This window comes from Ylistrum balloti, unplaced genomic scaffold (assembly GCF_031769215.1).
Source record: "Ylistrum balloti isolate Yb309-2 unplaced genomic scaffold, AGI_CSIRO_Ybal_v1 Utg371574, whole genome shotgun sequence".
Classification (NCBI taxonomy): domain Eukaryota; kingdom Metazoa; phylum Mollusca; class Bivalvia; order Pectinida; family Pectinidae; genus Ylistrum; species Ylistrum balloti.
The window spans coordinates 399,999-422,414 of record NW_026782809.1 but is presented as its reverse complement, the minus strand read 5'-3'; the positions used below and the strand labels follow the sequence as shown (position 1 = coordinate 422,414).

The 22,416-nt window shown below is 35.6% G+C and overlaps 2 protein-coding genes across 2 annotated transcripts in view; one reads left to right on the top strand and one right to left on the bottom strand.

Annotated features, from left to right (window-relative positions):
* The first annotated feature begins 742 nt into the window (after window positions 1–742).
* On the top strand, window positions 743–2,953 carry LOC132563063 (melatonin receptor type 1A-like). Its single transcript, XM_060227823.1, has one exon. It carries the CDS (start codon window positions 1,200–1,202, stop codon window positions 2,352–2,354), a length of 1,155 nt encoding a protein of 384 aa, XP_060083806.1. The 5' UTR covers window positions 743–1,199; the 3' UTR covers window positions 2,355–2,953.
* Window positions 2,954–8,164: 5,211 nt separating this feature from the next.
* Window positions 8,165–22,416, bottom strand: part of LOC132563058 (uncharacterized) — a 79,131-nt gene continuing 64,879 nt past the window's right edge. Inside the window, exon 8 of the mRNA XM_060227818.1 lies at window positions 8,165–8,585. Coding sequence (XP_060083801.1) covers window positions 8,165–8,585 — 421 coding nt within the window. The remainder of the gene's footprint in view (window positions 8,586–22,416) is intronic.

The following is a 22,416-nucleotide window of genomic DNA, read 5'->3' as shown; positions in this document are numbered from 1 at the left end:
CTCTACTGTATCAATTTCTAATTTTTGTGTCTTTTGAACAATTTTCTACCCCACAATGACATTTGATATTACAATACATAACATCTTTTCAAATCAGCTGATTTTTTTTTCAAAATTATTCCCAAAAGTGATTAAAACTTCATTATATGAGATAAATTTTCAAATCAGCTGACTTCTTTTCCCCAAATTATTACCAAAAGTGATTTAAACTTAATTTTATGAGATAAATTTTCAAATCAGCTCATTTTTATTCTTCAAATTTATTACCAAAAGTGATATAAACTTAAAATTACAGAAACAGCTGTGTTTATATATATATATATATATATATATTTAAGACAACATTACTGTTACCTCGAAACCTTTATTGAATCAACAGAAATGTCCACTTCACTACACTGAGTTACTGGGGTGGGATGGCGAGATACCGCCATAATAACAAGCTTGTTCCCCCCTCCTCCCCATGTGTCTATCAATCGGATAGCTATAGGCCTATATCTGTTTAGTACACAGCACACAATAATTGGGGTATTGATTTCGACATTGCCATATTGTAATGTACTATAGACATTTTCTTTCACAGATTTGTGTGTCATTTATATCTGCATAACAGCTGCTGTCTTAACCCTTTACAAATTTTTTATCTGCAGAATTTTGTCCAACTAATTTTTTTTTTTCGCAGATTACGTTACAATGTAGATACATCAAGCTTAGAGTGTTTGTTTGTATGTTACAGACCTATATAGACAGACAACTGACGGTCATCTGCCAATCTGGTTTGCTCTGTCCTCGGTAGCCATGAACACACCGTCTCTGAGCCAGAAAATTCCTGAAGATTAATTGGAAGAGCTGGTTTGCAGTTGATGCCAAAACCTTGTGATGTCCTGTGGATTAAGCTGTCAGTGACTTGGCCACCTATTTGACAGATATCAATACAGACAGTATCATATTGTCATTCCACATTCATCCGCCCATCAATAAATGGATTTTGTTCTGTGATTTCTACACCAATTTTTTCCAGTCAAATAATTTTTATTCAAATGTCAACACACCTGATCGGGGACAGTCAAAGGCTAACACTTGAAAGTGTTACTTTTCACCTCGACTGTTGATACGTAAAGGGTTTATATCTACAGAAAATCCATGCTTCTTTAATAAGTGATCAGTCCTTGTCTGGACTCATTGGTGAAGACAATTCCATGGATGTTCCTATATTATACAACTTCACAAAAACCACAATGAACAACCTTGCAGATACCAATACAACTAATCTGACAGATGTTGGGCCTGTTGGTCCCTCCCAGACAGCTCTTCACATTGGAGGTATAATAATGCTCCTAGCTCTTCTCTCAGGACTGTTTGGGAACTTTTTAGTCATGATCATAATATTCACCAAGCGAGATCTTAGCAACATAATCAACATTTTCATCATCAGTCTTTGCATCAATGACATCATCAACCTCGGGTTAAACAACAACATGGTTCTCCTTTCCTACTTCTTAGGAAAGTTTCCTACAGGAATGCTGGGTTGTGAACTAGCCACCCATTTCAGTGTGTTACTAATGGGATCATCTCTTTGGCATACTGGACTCATTGCCATTCATCGTCTCATTGTAGTGGTGTTCAACAATTTTTACAAAATCATTTCCAAAAAAGCCTATACGATATTTGTGCTGGTGTTTGCTCGTGTTGTACCGCTACTGTTTCTCTGTCAACCATCACTAGGCAACATGGCCTATTATGAGCCGAAACTTCTCCGATGCATCGTCAAGAAAAATTATGGACCATTCACACTGCTGGTTAGTGTGTTTCTGATGATGCTCCCATCTGTCATTCTTATCGTTTGTTATATTGCTATTTTCATCAAAGTTCATCAGTCTTCAAGAGCATCAAGAGTGTCACGGCAACGTGAATGGCTCAAACGGGAAATCAAAATCACCAAAATGTTTGGAATGGTGTTCCTACTTATCCTGATTGGTTATCTCCCTTATGGTATCGTGAGAGCTATGGATAAGCGTTTAGAATGGCATGCAGACTTTTATGTGGCAATTACAGTGTTCTTTGCCATTGCAAACAGCAGTAATCCCATAGTGTATGGAATAATGGATAAACAAATACGACAACAATGTCTTCAGGCATTGCACATCAAAACGTCAAAGGAGGATTCTAAAAATGGTAACATCACATCAAGTTCACGGATGTCCCATAATGGTTACAAGGATAAAGAGGAGGTAAATGAGGTTGTCCCCCTCAACAACTCAAAGACAGATGTTGTCCCACTCAACAACTCAAAGCCAGAGGTTATCCCCCTCAACAACACAAAGACAGATTCAGAAAAGGAGGTGAAGTCCTAGACAACACTTTTGGAATTATTTCTCTCTATATATACAAAAGAAAATTAATTTCCTGATAATTTCCTTATCCAAATCAAGTTCATATGTCCAATATGATTGTTGCCATTTATCATAGCACTGCCTTGGTACATTTGTTTTTATGGTTACCTTGTTCCTACAAGAACTTCATGCCTCAGTGATTCCCAGGTCATCATGTTTTGTTATCCTCAGTATTTCAATGTCCATGGTAACAAATTTTATCATTATGCCTTCGTGACATGTGTTCCTATAGTAAAAATACATTGATGACATTTTAAAGAATGTTGCCTCGGTAAGACTTGTTTCCATGGTTACTATGTTTTGAAATGTTGCCATGCACATGTATAATCAAATTTAAGAACACCCAAATAACTCTGCTTTATTAAAGTCAGTTTCCATGGTAATCATATTCATCCAATGACTACTAGTGTTTCTAAAGTAACCAAACTTACTGACACCTAAAAATAGCATTTCTTTTGTAAAGTGTGCTTATGTACTCTGACCAAACTTTTTATTTACTTATTAATAAATGAACTAATTAATGCATTTTACTCAGTAAAATGCAGTTCTTTGTTTGGGAACTTTGTGTGATGTCATTCTTGAAGACAATATTTGTTCTACAAAACACATTTCCAAAATAACCTTCTTAGTTTATCCTCGAAAAACATAGCTTCAATCAAATAAATACATTTCCATGGTAACAATGTTTGATAATCCTTTCAGACCAATGCCTTGGTTAAATTTATTTTTTCTTGTTGTATTAACCATTACTCTTTGGAAAATTCAATGACAATCAAAAACTAGTTTAACCCTTTAAAAAATAAAATGAACAACTTTTTTCTAATAAATGCTAAAACTATTCTAAAATTTGTTCTTTGAAATTTCTCAGTTCAGTGAATGCTGTAGAAGCCTGCATTTATGCTGAATCACAAAGACAACAAATACAATAAAACAAAGAACTTATAAAATGTTACAATGTATGGCCATTGTTAAATTTTACTCATTCAACTGTCTTTAAACACGAAGAAATAGTCCCGAACAAATAAATAATGGATCTTTATTCAATAAACCAAAAATAATATTGATTTTTGTATGGATAATTAAACCAACTTTTAATTTTGATCGCAACAAAATGTTTTGTACAGGGATTAAACTATCAATTTTCTTGAATTATATCACCAGCGTGGAAATATTTATTAATGGATTAAGATTTTAAAACTGCCTGAATAATATCAAATAATGCCTGACAAGAATTTGTCTGCATGGACTTAAGTTTCATTTCTATTTTCAGGGATCCATTCCGGACAAAAAATGCATGGAGCACATTAAAAATATTTTCTAACAATTTCTAAAAATTTGAAATTCACAATCAAAAGACAACCTAAATTAAAGCTTGTAAACTTGACAAGACAGAATGAAATGACACGTCAGGCTTTAATTAGGATCTGTGATCAAGCTTTCTCCTTGTGACAGATATCAAAACCATTATCGTCTTTGGCTGATGAATAGAAGTTATCAACCTGAAGACTGCGATAAGATGACCAATGTGAAGCAGAACTGAATAATTTCACATAAATTTTACACAAAAAATAAAGACAATTAACATTTCTGATTTTATTTAACATCATCAACAGGAGAACTGCATGATTTTACAAAGATGAATTACAGTATCACAAAATAATTAATTGCAGACACAAAATGGACTCTTTCAATCACATATGCAAATTTAGACCAATGAGAGGAAAAATTAATATCTAATGAAAGATAAACAAGAAATGTTGTATTTTCTATCAATAATATGACAGAAAGCATGAAAAGAAAGTCGGTGGCATTTCAAAGCAAGAATTTATATGTATTTATTACCTTGAAATGAAACAAGGGAGATAAATGTCATTGGTGGATAAAGCAGATAAAATCAGGAAAGCCAGATAAATGTCATTGGTGGATAAAGCAGATAAAATCAGGAAAGCCTGATAAATGCCATTGGTGGATAAAGCAGATAAAATCAGGAAAGCCTGATAAATGTCATTGGTGGATAAAGCAGATAAAATCAGCAAAGCCTGATAAATGTCATTGGTGGATAAAGCAGATAAAATCAGGAAAGCCAGATAAATGTCATTGGTGGATAAAGCAGGTAAAAATCAGGAAAGCCTGATAAATGCCATTGGTGGATAAAGCAGATAAAATTAGGAAAGCCTGATCAAACACCATGCTACTACTCCTTAGTAGTTACAACATATATTTCCTGAAGTTAAAAATTGAAACATGATGTAAATTATCATGACACTTAACAAGCACGACTAACTCCCTAGTACAATATCCTATTCAGTAAAGTATCTGTCTTCACAATATGGTCAGAATTTCACAAGGGATATATTTTGCTTTGTATGATGTCACCATCAAAGTGCTTTGCATGAGCTTTTGGTAATACCAAAGAGCTATGCAATTAACAATATCTAAATGAATGTCATATTTGCCCTTTTATGTTACATTCCCATCCCTAAAGTGTCCCACCACAACTGTAAAATCTTTAAAAAAATTATTTCTTGTTTTTTTCCACAAAGAAAGGTCATCATTTACATCAACACGTAACACTTTCACTCCACCAGGTCCCTAGAATTCCGGTGTGCCCTGTAAAATGCCAATCATGCGCTATATAAATCAACCAGTCTGAACAATATAAAGAAGATTCAAAACCAATAAAGGAACTTAATGATTTTTGAACCAAATGTAGCAGCATAATTCACAATTCTGTTTTATTTTTTAACAATTTTGTCTTGTGAGTGAGAAAAAATCTCTCCCTATCCCCACCAGTTCAGACAACTGTTACATCATTATTTCTACATGCCAGGAATGGAAATCTGAAACCTCAGAGCCAAGAATCTGAGGAATCAAATGTCTGAAGAAAAAGAAATAATTGTGTAGCTTTAAATCAAATTTCATCAGACACTCTTAATAATTACCAATAAAATTTCATTTAAAATAAAAAAAAGAAGCTGACTCTCTTTTTGCCTGAGATTGTCTCAAACATAATTGGGTGAAAAATTGCGTCATTAAAGTGGCAACATTACAGAATCCACGTGTACATTCTCTCATTTCTCTTAAGACTGATGGCCACAGACCAGTTTTCTGAAGTTAATATATCTCTCTTACACCATCACTCATTTCAGGTTGATGGTCTGAAGTGGTCTGATATTGTTAAATCAGGCTTATTTTCCCTAATCTCCATTCTTTTTTACTTGTCCCCTTCCCTCCCTCCCTTTCTCACATTAAAATCCTTTTCCCTGCACTCCTTTCATGTTAAAACCCAAAACTCCTCAATCCCTTTTCCACTTACATATTCTTGCTCCTTCTTCTTTATTTGACAACACTATCAGGGTCCAACTCCTTTTCCTAAATTCTTCCATCCTTCTCCATTTCTATCAATATATCTCTAGATCCCTGTTAATTTTCCATCAATATATCTCTAGATCCCTGTTAATTTTCTATCAATATATCTCTAGATCCCTGTTAATTTTCCATCAATATATCTCTAGATCCCTGTTAATTTTCTATCAATATATCTCTAGATCCCTGTTAATTTTCTATCAATATATCTCTAGATCCCTGTTAATTTTCCTTCAATATATCTCTAGATCCCTGTTAATTTTCTATCAATATATCTCTAGATCCCTGTTAATTTTCTATCAATATATCTCTAGATCCCTGTTAATTTTTTTATATCCTTGCATCATCTTCTTTTTTCCTTTCTGTCTCTGTCTCTCTCTCTCCAGTTTCCATATTCTTGCTGTCCTCTTTCTGCATTCGCCCCTCTTCTATTTTCTGCCTCCTTTTGCTTTAAACAAATGAACTTTCCCTTATCATCTTCTTTCTATCCCTTCTTTCTCAACCCTTCTTCTGTCATCTATCCTTTTCCTCCTTCCAACATTATTTCTGTCCTGCTTCCCTTTATTCCTCCTCCAGTAACTACTTCTTTTCCCATCTTTCTCTCTTATTTTTCCTCCTATCTCTTCCTGTCCATTTCCTCTTTAACAATCCTTTCCACTAAGCTTTCTCTTCTTTTTCTCTTCAGCTTATAACTCTTTCTTTCCATTTTTGTTTAACCTTTCCTTTCTCTTTTCTAGCATCCTTTAATTCTCCTTTTTCTTTTCCTTCTTTTCCCTCCTTCCATTTCAAGTCATAAAATGAACCAGTATAAAATTACTAAATCAGTATTCATCCTGAACAAGCACTTGAATTACTATCAGTAGAACACCATATATGGTAATGCTTCAATTACCAACAGCTGAAGCTCAAATAAGTTAGTTCTTCAATTAGTAAAAGAATAATTACATTTCATCATCTGTGCAAAGTTGATCCTACTTCTTGACATGAGTGGTCAATTTCCAGTCCACCATGACATACATCTATATATCATACTTAGAAATGGACACTTGAATTGGTTACTGGCAGTTCTGGACTGACCAATTACGGCCGTAATTTACTCCACAAACAGCATGGTTGACACATCTATACTGAAACCACACCACAGTTTTGCTGCCAACACACTTGGGATTCTTCATGAATACATTCACAGAAGACAAATTGACAATGCCTTATGTTAACATTCACATGCTTTTCCCACAAAAAAGATATATAGAAAATTACCAACTCATTGTCAATACTGTGGCAATACCCTTAATTCTGATTTTATTTATCAAAGGAATAATACCATACATATACCCTTCATTGGAAGAATTCAAAATAGCTTTAGTGGCTGAAATCAAGATACAACTGATCAATTCCAGGACCTTAAGCTTTTAAGAATGGAAGTGATCCAGTTTCAACCTAACATGAAATAACTGCACATGTGTCTTTTTGCTATCATAAAGAAAAAAAACCCTGATGTCCTATTTCAATTCAAGGTGACAATGACCTTCTGAATAAGAGACCAAAGGGCCTCAACAGTCAATCATCTGAGTTGGTGATAGCTGTCATTTTGGTTGTTGTCACAGATGTTATAGAAATAATCTTGTTCAACTTTAGTAAAATGTAAATAGTAAAATGAGGAAATGTGAGACCCTGGGGTCATGAAATTCACAATTCTGGTCAAGCATTGAAAGACCCTTTTATCCACAAGGAGAACTTGATCCTAACATGTCTGAGTCTTTAATGAGCAGACGATTTTTGAAATCGGAGTCAATTGAATCCTTTTTGCAACCTAATTTCCCTGTGTCAACCAGATATTTAGACTGTCCTGAGTGACTTACCTGTGTGACCCATAGCATTATCAAATAACCTGTGTTAATCATTCTAGATGACTGGCATAAGAACACCTCTAGATTTACAGATATTAAATCCAAATCACTCGGACATCAGTACTCTCGTTTGACTCTTGTTGTCTGTACACCTACACATACATGATCTGATTAAGTGAGACAATGAGATTACACAAGACATGGTGTAATGGAGCGGTTTGGAGGGGAGGGAGCAGAGACTTTTCTTGCATAAAAGATAGGTTGGAGAGTTCCATCTGTGGAATTATATAATTTATTTAGAAGATTTAGATAATCCCATCCTAAGCAATTGCTAAAAAAGACAGCTGAATTTGGCAACCCAAAAGAGGCAAGATATTTTCAAGTTCAGGTAAAAAATATATTTGAAATCAAAATTTATCTAGTCCATGGATGCCTTTATCACACTAGATAAAGATGTATGAAACTGTGCATCAATAAATACTTTATCAAATTGTTGCTAACGATGTTCTTGTGAGAAATCAGCAATCAATGTACCTTTATACCCTAATCACTGAATCAAGACAAAGACATCACCTCATCACTGAATCTAGACAAAGACATCACCTCATCACTGAATCTAGACAAAGACATCACCTCGTCACTGAATCCAGACAAAGACATCACCTCGTCACTGAATCTAGACAAAGACATCACCTCATCACTGAATCTAGACAAAGACATCACCTCATCACTGACTCTAGACAGAGACATCACCTCATCACTGAATCTAGACAAAGACATCACCTCATCACTGAATCTAGACAAAGACATCACCTCATCACTGAATCCAGACAAAGACATCACCTCGTCACTGAATCCAGACAAAGACATCACCTCGTCACTGAATCCAGACAAAGACATCACCTCGTCACTGAATCCAGACAGAGACATCACCTCGTCACTGAATCTAGACAGAGACATCACCTCATCACTGACTCTAGACAGAGACATCACCTCATCACTGAATCTAGACAGAGACATCACCTCATCACTGAATCTAGACAGAGACATCACCTCATCACTGACTCTAGACAGAGACATCACCTCATCACTGAATCTAGACAAAGACATCACCTCATCACTGAATCTAGACAAAGACATCACCTCGTCACTGACTCTAGACAAAGACATCACCTCATCACTGAATCTAGACAGAGACATCACCTCATCACTGAATCCAGACAAAGACATCACCTCATCACTGAATCTAGACAAAGACATCACCTCGTCACTGAATCCAGACAAAGACATCACCTCATCACTGAATCTAGACAAAGACATCACCTCATCACTGAATCTAGACAAAGACATCACCTCGTCACTGAATCCAGACAAAGACATCACCTCATCACTGAATCTAGACAGAGACATCACCTCATCACTGAATCCAGACAAAGACATCACCTCATCACTGACTCTAGACAGAGACATCACCTCATCACTGAATCTAGACAGAGACATCACCTCATCACTGACTCTAGACAAAGACATCACCTCATCACTGACTCTAGACAGAGACATCACCTCGTCACTGACTCTAGACAAAGACATCACCTCATCACTGAATCTAGACAAAGACATCACCTCGTCACTGACTCTAGACAAAGACATCACCTCATCACTGAATCCAGACAAAGACATCACCTCATCACTGAATCTAGACAAAGACATCACCTCATCACTGAATCCAGACAGAGACATCACCTCATCACTGAATCCAGACAAAGACATCACCTCATCACTGAATCTAGACAAAGACATCACCTCATCACTGAATCTAGACAAAGACATCACCTCATCACTGAATCCAGACAGAGACATCACCTCATCACTGAATCCAGACAAAGACATCACCTCATCACTGAATGTAGACAGAGACATCACCTCATCACTGAATCTAGACAAAGACATCACCTCATCACTGAATCCAGACAGAGACATCACCTCACCACTGACTCTAGACAGAGACATCACCTCATCACTGACTCTAGACAGAGACATCACCTCATCACTGAATCCAGACAAAGACATCACCTCATCACTGAATCTAGACAAAGACATCACCTCATCACTGAATCCAGACAGAGACATCACCTCACCACTGACTCTAGACAGAGACATCACCTCATCACTGACTCTAGACAGAGACATCACCTCGTCACTGAATCTAGACAGAGACATCACCTCATCACTGAATCTAGACAGAGACATCACCTCATCACTGAATCTAGACAGAGACATCACCTCATCACTGACTCTAGACAGAGACATCACCTCATCACTGAATCTAGACAGAGACATCACCTCATCACTGACTCTAGACAAAGACATCACCTCATCACTGAATCTAGACAGAGACATCACCTCATCACTGAATCTAGACAGAGACATCACCTCATCACTGAATCTAGACAAAGACATCACCTCATCACTGACTCTAGACAAAGACATCACCTCATCACTGACTCTAGACAAAGACATCACCTCATCACTGAATCTAGACAGAGACATCACCTCATCACTGACTCTAGACAGAGACATCACCTCATCACTGACTCTAGACAGAGACATCACCTCATCACTGACTCTAGACAGAGACATCACCTCATCACTGAATCTAGACAAAGACATCACCTCATCACTGACTCTAGACAGAGACATCACCTCATCACTGAATCTAGACAAAGACATCACCTCATCACTGACTCTAGACAGAGACATCACCTCATCACTGACTCTAGACAGAGACATCACCTCATCACTGACTCTAGACAGAGACATCACCTCATCACTGAATCTAGACAAAGACAGACTAGAAAACAAATGTGCTACTTTTGATAAGTTTCTTTCAATATATAGCTATAATAGTCTCAGGTTTCTCTAACTTCTTAAAAAAACATTACACAACACCACTATTTGTTAAGAGAAAGATACATATACTAGAAATTTAGGAAGGGATGCTTAGAGATTGTAACCAGACAGTGACAATAATGCCTGGGATAATTTAGTGTTACTAGTAGCCACAGATGCCAGTCACAACTAAAACAATTATGTAGAGGTATAATAAAGATGTAATGCATCAAGTATTGTTTATAATTACTTATATAAAGTGGTTGATTTATTTGTGTATATGTTTTAACAAATAACAAATATAGAAAAAGATGCTTGAAAGAGGTTGTTAAGCACATGACCTTTGTTTTGACAATTCCATCCTTGTTTAATAGCTGGACGTGACCCGATATTTCACCCTCAGAGGTTGGCTATACTGTTTGCGCATGGTAGGTTTCTGCATAATTTCATCAAAATTGGTTAAGGAGTTTTTAAGAATAAGTTGAAATTGTCAATTTTTGATGGACAAATGACACACAACAGCTGACAAAAGATGATCTGTAATGGATCACATGAGATTTTGTCTCAGGTAACCATGATCGGACACTGATAGAAACAGTTGTGCCTATGATGACCATGAAATTACTTTACTGATTTCATAAGTAATTTTACGATACTTCAGTTTTAGAATGAAAATGTTATATAGGAGCATTATAGTTTTCAGTATAAAGATGCTGAAGTTACAAACAAGTTAATAATTCCACACAATGACACATACACTGTACTGACACTATCAGAAAATTGAAATAAAACAACAGCAAGAAATTAAATATTACCATAAAAGATGAAACAACATCTAAATCTTCAGGCAGAAATTGACCTTGGTATGGCCCCAGCTTTAGTAGCAAATTGAGTATGACAGGGAAATTCCTTTCTATAATGTCCACTGATCATGTCCACTTAGCCTGATTTACATAATATGTTTTTGTGAAGACAAATCAATAAGCAAAGAATCTTGGAATAAGATTTTTCATCAGCAGAGAGGTTAATCCCCTTCATAGAGACTCTGTCAACAGTCACCAAAGGATCAATACATTCCTAAAATTCTCACAATATCTGTCCTATCAGCCCGTGGATCTCATAATTCCCATCCACTAAGACCTAGGTCCACATGATGTCCATCCACCCTAACCATGTTCCACCTGACTGTGTTCAACATAATGTTTGTCCATCCAAACCTTCAGCACACAATGCTTGCTCACTCACTCTGGCCCTGACCTGTATAATGTCTGTCCATTCAGACCTTGGTCACATAATGCCCACTCTAACTGTTTTCTACAGGTCTGTCCATTCAGACCTTAGCCATATAATGCCCACTCTAACTGTTTTCTACAGGTCTGTCCATTCAGACCTTGGTCACATAATGCCCACTCTAACTGTTTTCTACAGGTCTGTCCATTCAGACCTTAGCCATATAATGCCCACTCTAACTGTTTTCTACAGGTCTGTCCATTCAGACCTTGGCCATATCATGCCCACTCTAACTCTATTTCACAAGTCTGTCCATTCAGACCTTGGCCATATAACGCCCACTCTAACTGTATTCTACATGTCTGTCCATTCAGACCTTGGCCACATAATGCCCACTCACTCACACTAACAGTGTTCTGTATAACATCCATCCATTCACACCTTGGCCACATAATGCCCACTCACTCACTCTAACAGTGTTCTGTATAACATCCATCCATTCACACCTTGGCCACATAATGCCCAATCTCTGACTGTGTCCCTCATAATGTCTACATTTCCAATCAGACCTAGGATCTCCTAATGTCTGTCCACTCAGACATTTGCTATATATAGCCCATCCTCTCTCACCATGTCCCAAATAAATTATGTGACTTCCTACATCTCAATTAGTCCCAGCTGAGCTGACAAATTATTTGATGAGTATGTGACCTACAACACTACAGTTTGGCCAAGATGAGCTGACAGAAGATTTAAAGAGTGACCAGAACACCACATGGATCCAGGTGATCGGACAGTAGAAACGAAAGAGATGGGCAATTTTTTCAGTCGGTTTTAGTTACCATGGTAGCTAACAACCAGGAAATGGTGTTGTCAGTATCAAATTAACTTGGATTTCATGCCACAACAGGTCTACCAAGGACGTGTAAATCATATCAAGTATGGATGTTTCAGAGAAACTCTATGTTTGAATCCAAACATCCCATTTATTAGGATATTGTTTGCCATCAATGTGAAATGTGACATTTTTATCAGTCAAGCAAAAAGAGGTATATATCTTTATTTCATTAAGTTAATGAAATAATGGACTTCCAATCTAGCTTCATGATATGCTTACGTTTCAATCTGATTAGTGGTCATTCCAAGAAAAAAATATAATGACCTTGACCCCTGCAACAGAATCAATCTCAAGCACATGCTTTAATCTGATTCAATCATAACCAAGTGTTTACCGCTAAATCAATTCAATCACGCCGCAGGTCTAACTACAGGGTGTTATTGGTACCACAACTTCACCAGACACATAACATCTACATTTGAGGATAACGAACAGCAACAGAAAGCATTTTAAACCCAGACAGTTGAGACACGAAATTGCATTTTTCCAAATGAATTGACCAGTGTTTGATACATCAAACTGATCCCTGGTCCAATATCACTGTGTGACAATTTGCTGTACAGATTGACCCTAGGGCTGTATCTATTATACCCAGCATGAGAGAAACATGGATAGGCCCAAATTCACAAATAAATCAACCATGACCTTGCCATGTCTAACACACACAATATCCAATGTAGTTGTATTGACCAGCAGGGTTCACTTCATTTGACCGTTCCAAAGAGAATACATCGTTGGCTCAATTGCAGGGACTTCATTGTGGCCCAGTTCTTAAATGTATAACTGGAAATTCTAGTCGTGAAATTACGATATCCATCATCGACAGTTGCAGCACCGATAGTGCCAAAGAAATAAAATATCTGTTTTGATGGACAACCATTTATACTATAGTAATTAAAGATATATTCTGAAAGCAGGATATATCGCCAGTGAACAAATATATGCTAGCAGCCAAATATGTGCTAATGCCTGATGGATAGAAATGTTGGCGGTCATATCAACCGTGATTGCAGTATGTATGTATATATCATCACAGCCAAATGAATTCTTGATGTAAAAACATTCACTGGTGGCAGGATGTGCCTAATAATTAGGGTACCACAAGCAAGCAGTAGTGGCTTATAATTTTGGATGGTTTGATTGCATCATCTGCTGATATGTGTGGAATACTGATACAGGCTGGTAACTGGATGTATATCGATGACAGCATCCACTAGATATGTAAGCTGGTGGCCAACATGAATAGATGATATTTGCAAGATATTTGTAGAATCCTGAGATACAATTTTTCAGTATCATGAATCCTTATTACCTTGTTTAGCCATCCAACATGTTCTTGTCTGGAACAAAATAAAATTACAAAGCATGGCTACAAAAGTCAGACAGAAATAACGACATACCCTGATATGGTCATTGCTTTTCTGAACAGGACACGCAACCACTTAACACATCAGTCTTGTTAAGTAACAAAGACAGAGCACTGACATATTTAATTCAACAATCCTATTGTTAAGGCACAATGCATGGCACCATTTACCAGGATACAATCTCCATTTAGTCACCAATGAGAGTAATTTAATTCTTTATTTCATACAAGAACCATATCAGCATATATCTCATTCTATTATCCTACTACATGCTTTTTCAAATCTAAATTTCATTAGCAGACCTTACTCCCTTGAAATCAGACTCTTCTAAGTTGTGTTTCATTCAACTGCCATGCTATGCAGGACTAACATACAAGGCATTAGAAAGCAAAATGCAAAACAGGTTCCAGGTAATCTTCCTGATCATACAACTCATCTTCCTTATATGAAACTTATCTTTAGTATAATTCATTTACGAAGCCAGATTAATTTCCCTGCCAATTGATATCTACTGCCTTTGTCATACTTTTTCCCTTTCCCACCAATTCCATGTCAAAATTACTTCCCCATCCTCTGTCTTTAAGATGTATCTGTTTTAAACAATGAGAGGAGACATTATTCAAGTTGTAAATATTCAACATAAAAATATTTTCCACAGTTATCCTTGCTTGCTTAAAATCAATGTTTTTTTTTAAAAAATATCACCTTGACAATCCTACTTCAAATGTTCTATCTACAAGTTTTATATTGCCATCAAAACTAACTTCATAACCAAGCATTCATTTGGTGAATTAAGCAGCAGTAGACAACATCTGACAAGATACCTGGTACACCTTGTACTTCTCCTTTCTCAAGTGGTAAACAAATAATTAATTGTTAATCAATCATGATAACTTTTTGGTAAATATGAATGCTTGAGAGATGACAAAAAAGTTCTACCATTAATTGCAAAATTAGAATATATAGAAGACCCTAACCATCACCTCAGATACAATAAATAAACGGCAACTCATCGGGTTATACTTGATTGAATACTGACAAAGAAGGAAAAAAACAAAGGGCAACAACCATTGACATCCACAGTACAAGAGGTAGAGTAATGAAGTACACAATACCCTTTCCTCTCCCACAAAGATGTATAAGTAGTCAAATAACAGTTACTGCAAGAACAAGAAAAGATGAGAAAAAATCCAAGGGCAATAACTCTGGAAAATAAGGTCTTGAGAAAAATGTGGTTTTAGCATGCCACATTCACCTATTCTTTGCTGCATGTACACTGACTCTTATGACTGAAGGTCAAGAATTGAAGGACTTACGGTTTCGACAGGCAACAGTTAGCATTTAAATACAAGCTGACAAACAAGTGGAAAAAAAATAGATTAATAGACAAATTCATACCATAATGAGTCATATCATAGAACAAAGGTGCATGATAATGATGACCTACGAGTATATTTCATAAGTCTACCTGATACCTTTCCAGGAGCACTCTTATATGATAAATTGTTTGGTTAATCTACTGAATATTTCTAATTTGGAAATATACATTATCAGACTGTCAATCAAATAATTTCAGAATGAATGCCTGTTTGAAATTAACATGTCTGCCGCATGTGATAGGAAAGCACAAGTCTGAAGAGTTCCTTAATATGTCAATGTACATCATGATAGGGTTAGAGAATCATGTGACCTGAGAATATGTCCAATCAATATGTCTGGCATTGTTTGATTACTGATATTAGTGAAAGAATCAGAATACCAACAATTCTGTTAAACTATACAGGAAATGTAACCCTATTATGTTGGTATTGTACTACTGCAGTGGACTACCTTCAACTCAGCAAATTCTAAATAAGTTTATCAAAGAGGCATCATTTCCAACTTATCAAATATTCATTTTGAATGTTTTAACTGCTTTTGTGTCTAAAGAGGAGATTGCCATTTTGTTACAATGAATTCCCCGAACAGAATTTGCTATTTATGAATGTTGAAATTTCAAAAACGAAAACAAATCATTGCAGATCTATGTGAATAATTCATTGTTTCACATGATGACAGACACATTTTTGACACATAGAGACAAAACCAGTTTAGTCCATTATATTCCAGTAATAGCTCAGATAGTCATCGACAAACCACATAATTTTAGTTTTCATCAGATAGTATGCGGCATTACTGGCTTTGGACAATGTAGAGTTTTCATGTAAAACCTGAAATGAATACAGCAGATATGACCAGATTGTAAATCAAGACTATCCCATAGAATGACACAAGACTACCTTTCCTGATCAGTGTTTTGTCTATAAATTTGTTGTGGCTTAAAAAATGATAAATTCAGATGAAACAAAAATGATGTTTTTATCCCGTACCTATGTACATAATACAGCCAAGTTAAATGCGCTTAACAGAACTCGATCAATTGTGCAAAAATCAATTTTCTATTTATAGTACCAGTGACCTTAACCTTTGACCTCTGGAGCTGAAAAGCAATCACTTTCTTCAAGTACAAAAAAATCTGAAGACTATCCCAAAGATACACATTACATAACATGTTCCTGATACGCCCTAAATATACTTAGAGATAAATACTTTATTTATCACAATAACACATTCTATGGCTTATATTCAAGACTATCTCAATTTTAAGTTGTTGTTTTCTTTTTGTTTTTTTTTTTAAAGGAGAAACTGATAAAACAAAGCAAGGAAATTATTTGGAAATTATTCTCGATGTATTGAGATTTTCCATGCCAAACTTTTCACTCTTTCTTGCAATAAAAAAAAAAATGAGACTGGCTTATTTTCAAAACTATTTAAATTTTTAAGATGCTTTTCCTTGCAAGAAATCTATGGCTTCTTATTTCAGACACACAAGAGCAATACAACCAAACAACAAAAGTGAGACAATTACAAACAGGATGACGATGGTTGTGTGATTCTCGGACAAATCTAGACAAAAAGGGAGAACACTCCCTCAATAAGCTAGCAGCAGAAGATAGCGCAGCAAATAGGTACTGAGTAACCCCAATGCAGACTTGTTTAATGTTCATAGGTATAATATATAAAGGATTCCAGAGGATGAGACACACTTGGGGTGAAAGATTCCACATAAAGGTCAATTTGTTAAATTAGTGTGTGTGAAATATGACTAGAATCCATCACATCAGATATTATCTAATGATTTATCATACTGAGCACTCTGAAATATTTTTTGTGTCACCTAAAGCACATTTTTGGCAGTGTCCAGTAACCAGAAACTCTCCTATAAAAAGTTCTGGTATATGGATAACAAAGTAAGGTAAAATATAGGTTCATTTCTTTATAGAATTAGTGTCAGCAATAGTTAAACTGATACTCAACATTATTGATCGTACTTCAGCCGTGTTTCATGTCTGCTCTCTCTGATACCTTGTTTTCTATTCAATGCTGCGCCATCACAAACACTCATTACCAGAAACCATATTCCGATCGACAGCATTCCATGTGATAGCTAAACAATATAATGGAAGCTCTCCAAGTACTTCTTATTCATCTTTCAGTACTTTTCATATTATTTTTATCATCCATCCTCATTATGACCTTAAAGCTGACAGGGCAAGTTAAAAAACTTACATGTTTAGATAAAATTTATACTTTTTAGAATGTTTCTGAGATATATTGCCTCAAAGCTAACAATGTCTTCCAGTCACCATCGTATCTTAAGGAAAAGCAGACATTTTAGTCCAAGCCTTGCTAGGAAACATGAATGGACGTCTCATGGTATGTAAGGTCTGCAACCTGTCAAACGGGTTATCATTGTTTCAATGGCGGCACATAGCGTGGGACTCATCTATATACATGCATATATTGCTTTCATTTCTTATCTTACAAGAAGAGGAAGGACCTGGAAATGGACATAAAACACATATCTACGAGAAAAAGATACAATATCAGTCAAGTAACAGAAATTCGCGTTTATTTATGTGACAACTTACACATCTAAAATGAGCTGTGTGCTTTGGAGGAAAAAGCACATAACATATCAAAAAATTACAACAAGGAAAACGGCACCTTGCTCCTCCAGAGTACAGAATTAAATTTCTGTGTTATAAGCTTTACATTTATCGAGTTATTTCCAAAAAAAAAAAAAAAAGTTCCCCAGGACAAATTTACACAAACAAGACAAGACATCACTTTGCACATGTTCCTAGTTAAACATTTAGTGACCAAGATTGAGAATACATAAATAAATACTTGTATGTTATACAGTATTTTTCAAGCACTTCAGTGACAATAGTAGAATTGGTCGAGTCTAGAGTTTAAGTACAAATGCATGTGTTTCGGAAATTATGTGACAGACTGTAAGAACTTTTCTGTGTTTTATTTTTATTATTTTTATCTTATGTTTTTGACGTAACTTTGGACAGCTGAGAAGCACTGACAATGTTCATGCCACTCCAAAGATCCACAGATGAGTGCATTCTTTTATTCTTTTAAGGTCACACATACGTGTGTTATGATAATATACAGGTGATTTTCACTTCCGATGGTCAATGTCGAAATGGTTTGACAGTTTGTAAGCCTGTTATACTCTAGAATGTCTCTACTTGTTTCCAAGCAAGACATGGACTAAAATGTCTGCCATTTCCTTAGATACACTGGCCGGAAGATATCGTTATCATAGGGCATCTCCAAAGCATTTGAAAACAGAATTCTTTTTTTTTTTTTTTTTTATAAAAATAAAGTAATCTTTTTCTCTTGCATTTTCAGCTTTAATCTAAAATATTGTTCATAAACATTGTATTCCAAGTTCAAATGAACTTATAGAAAACCATTTGTAATCATTACATCTTGTTTAGTATGTTCAAGATATCTGATCTAATATATACAACAGATACAACCAGACCTATAAGTCAATAACAACGATGACACTTCCTGCTTTCACATGAAAAGAATATTAAAAAAAGAAAATTAAAGTGCGAAATCAACAATCTCCCTTTACAGTAACAATTAATCAACCACACATGCTTTATTTTCCAAATATTTGTATCCACCTAGAAAGTAATCAAAATTACTTACTAAAACATCTAAGGATAAAAAGAATGGGACACAACTCCTGAAGTATAAGCTATTGAGAGACAAATTGTAATTAAGTGACAATGTCCTTGAGAATCAGTTACATATACTTAATTTTCCAGATATATCAGTCAAAGCAAAGCAGTACAAAATTTGACAACATTTAAGTGAGGAGTCTTAATGATTAACTCTCTATCACAATACACAAAATAATAAGAAATCCTTGGTGCCCTCCATTATTTGATCTATATTTGTTCTTTTCTCTGATTTTACTCCGAATTAAATGAAATTTGAAAATTCCTGTCAAGAAATATTGACAACAATCTTTACCTGTCAAATCAAAGGTGACAGTCTTTTGTTTTTCAATTCAGTCCCAAAATCAAAAGGTCACAACTAGGAACCAAGGCGAACCTACATGTGAAATTTGAAAAAGATTTCTGCAGTACCAGGTACTCATCACGAGATAGCGATAAACAATTTTCATTGTCAAAATCAAAGATGGCTGCTTGTCAGCCATTTTGCTTTTCTGATCATCCCCAAAATCCAAAGGACACAAATAAGAAGCAAGAGGAACCTAGATATGAAGTTTGAGAAAGAGTAAATCCTGTCCTTCCCAAGAAACAGCCATAGCAATAAGAATAGAAGTTCTTATAACACAACCAGTTGAAGGTTAGAGTATGACATTTCAATGACTACACCTTGCTCAACACTTGGTCATACATAGATTACCATCTTGTCACACTATTTTCGACCTTAGTGTACATAGGATTACAGTACAGTCGAAAAAAGGTGGTCACTTCCTTACCATTGCGTACACTATGTATGACAGTGCTAGTACATTCCACTGTGGTCAGTTGTCTGATGAAGGTGACCATGTAGCCATCAAAGCGTCACACTCTAATCTTCTGCTGGTTTTTGTAATAACTTCTATTCTATTGACACTACTAACCTGAAGAAAATCTTTCCAAATATAAATAATAATAACAATAAACTTTCATTGATGAAATCCAAGATGGATGCACGTCAGCCATTATGTTCTTCTGACAATTCTCAAAATCAAGAGAGCACATCTATAGACCAAAGGAAATTTGAGAGAACAATCCATTCAATATTTTTCAAGAAATAGTGATAACGTTGAACTGTTTGAGAACTGACAACAGACAGACAAATAGATGAATGCACTAATGAATGGAAGGACCATGAATAAAGGGCGATTTAAACAGCCCACCATCTAATGAGGGTAGGGTGAAAAAATCAGAGGAAGTTGTGAACCGAAGTGCTATCCATACATATTTTCAAAAAACAGTCTGGGTAAGACTGGATCAACCCAGAAAATCTGTAATTATACAGCTAAAGTTCTGGTTTTAAATACATTCCTTATGGTTTGACATTTTATTTTGTGCCTTACATAACTGATGTTGTATATTTTTTCAAATCTAGTGAAGAAGGTCAATTTGATCTGTATTGTAACATACATTTGACTGCACAAAAAACGAAATACTGATAATATGTTCAATATCGTATACGTCTGGTGGCAATAAAAGTTTCACCTTCATTTCTTTATTAAGTTTGATTGTCAAAATATAGATGTTAAAATTACAAGTAACATTATAGGGGGTCATATGAACTCAAAGCTCTTATCTGGAAACTTTCACACTGTCTGATAAATGTGCCTATGTGAACATCATCAAAACCTCCTATAAATTTTCATTGAATCGGTCCATTATCATCCGTGAAATTCTAGACAGTCTAATTCTAACCTCAGAAGACAAATCTAAAGACAGCCATTGACCTTGGACACATTAAGAAACTGTGGGTTAAACAACATAATTCACTGTGTGTAATCTTAAGTAGTGCACCATTTCCTGCCAACAATGGCAGACCTGTAGTATGTGGAAGAAAGGTCTCCTCAATCACACAGACAAAACATTTTTTATCCCCGATGAACAAAGCAATAGCTCAGTCTGTTAAGCAGTACGACTTTGCACCCACATGTGAAGATCCAAATGTGTAATTCCTTTTTAGGGTATTTTGGGTTTCTTAAAGAACCTGACAGCCAGACGTTGCTGTATTGTTTTGGTTGTGTTCTTAGAAAAGACATTTCATCATTGCTTTGAATGTCATGCCAAGGGCCTCCTAGGAAATCGAACAACAACATGATTCATAAAACATTGAAATGGTATTGATAAATAAAGCTCCAAACATCACAAAGATCTTTTCTCATTTCAAACAAATTTGACATATGAACATATACAGACATGTCATCAACCTCTTATCCCTACATAAATTGATGAAAATTTATGGCCCTAACTCTGTATATCTCTACTAAATGTTATTGCCGAAGATTTAACGGAGAATGCAATATGATTACACCATGTCAGGATCAACAATATCATCAATGGTTTCTACAAAAGCAGCGTAATTGAGAATTGAAGCTTTTTGTAACTGATTAAAAGAGTTATTTTACCAACTTCTTGGCTAGAAAATTAGAAGACAATGATCGACCTTCACCCTGTCTACAGCACCACCATTTGTCTGAGACACGACCTTGTCAGAGTGAATTAGAAGGGTCTACATGACATAAACACTTACAGACAGTTGGTTCTGACAACAAAGCAGCTATTCTATGCGACAACCTAACTGATCTCTGTCACCAGCAAATTTTCCACAAGAAAACATCTTATATTGAGAAACTATGGAGGCTCTGACCAGACTCATGTTGATGCCATCAATTTAATCATTATACTTGAAGAAATAGATAGCAACTATATATAACATGTAACACATTTTTCCATTAAATAATTTTTCATAACCTGATCTCCGATATACTTATAATGGCCATACTCATATGGTGCCCATCTTTCCAATAGATGCAGGTGATCAACCTCAATATAGGAGAAAGGAATGAAAATGACCTGTTCAAATGACATATCATCAAAATGTGGTGGGGGGCACAATGATGATAATCTTAGCGATGGATTTTTATTCACTTCTCTCCAGTTCAAAGGAGTAACGTCAAAATGTTGATAAATACGACAAGTTACAGTTAGTAATATTCTCAATACAAGTATCAGTTCAAACTTGTATCACAGCCAAATGAAAGTTTATGCCAAATTTTCTCCCACCTTTAAAATCTTATACATAAATCCACATTTCCATTTGTAAAAAAAGTGCCAAGAACTGCAAATGTGTCTCCCTTCACTGTTGAAGCCTCTCCATGGTTTCTCTTTGTTTTATCAATCTACGTTTATGAACAAACACCTTTGCCAATCAGAGATAGGCTGGACAAATTTTGAGTTAATACAGTGCACACTAGGAATCAAACAACAATTAAGACAGATCACCCCAGCAAAGAAACATTTAAAGCCTTT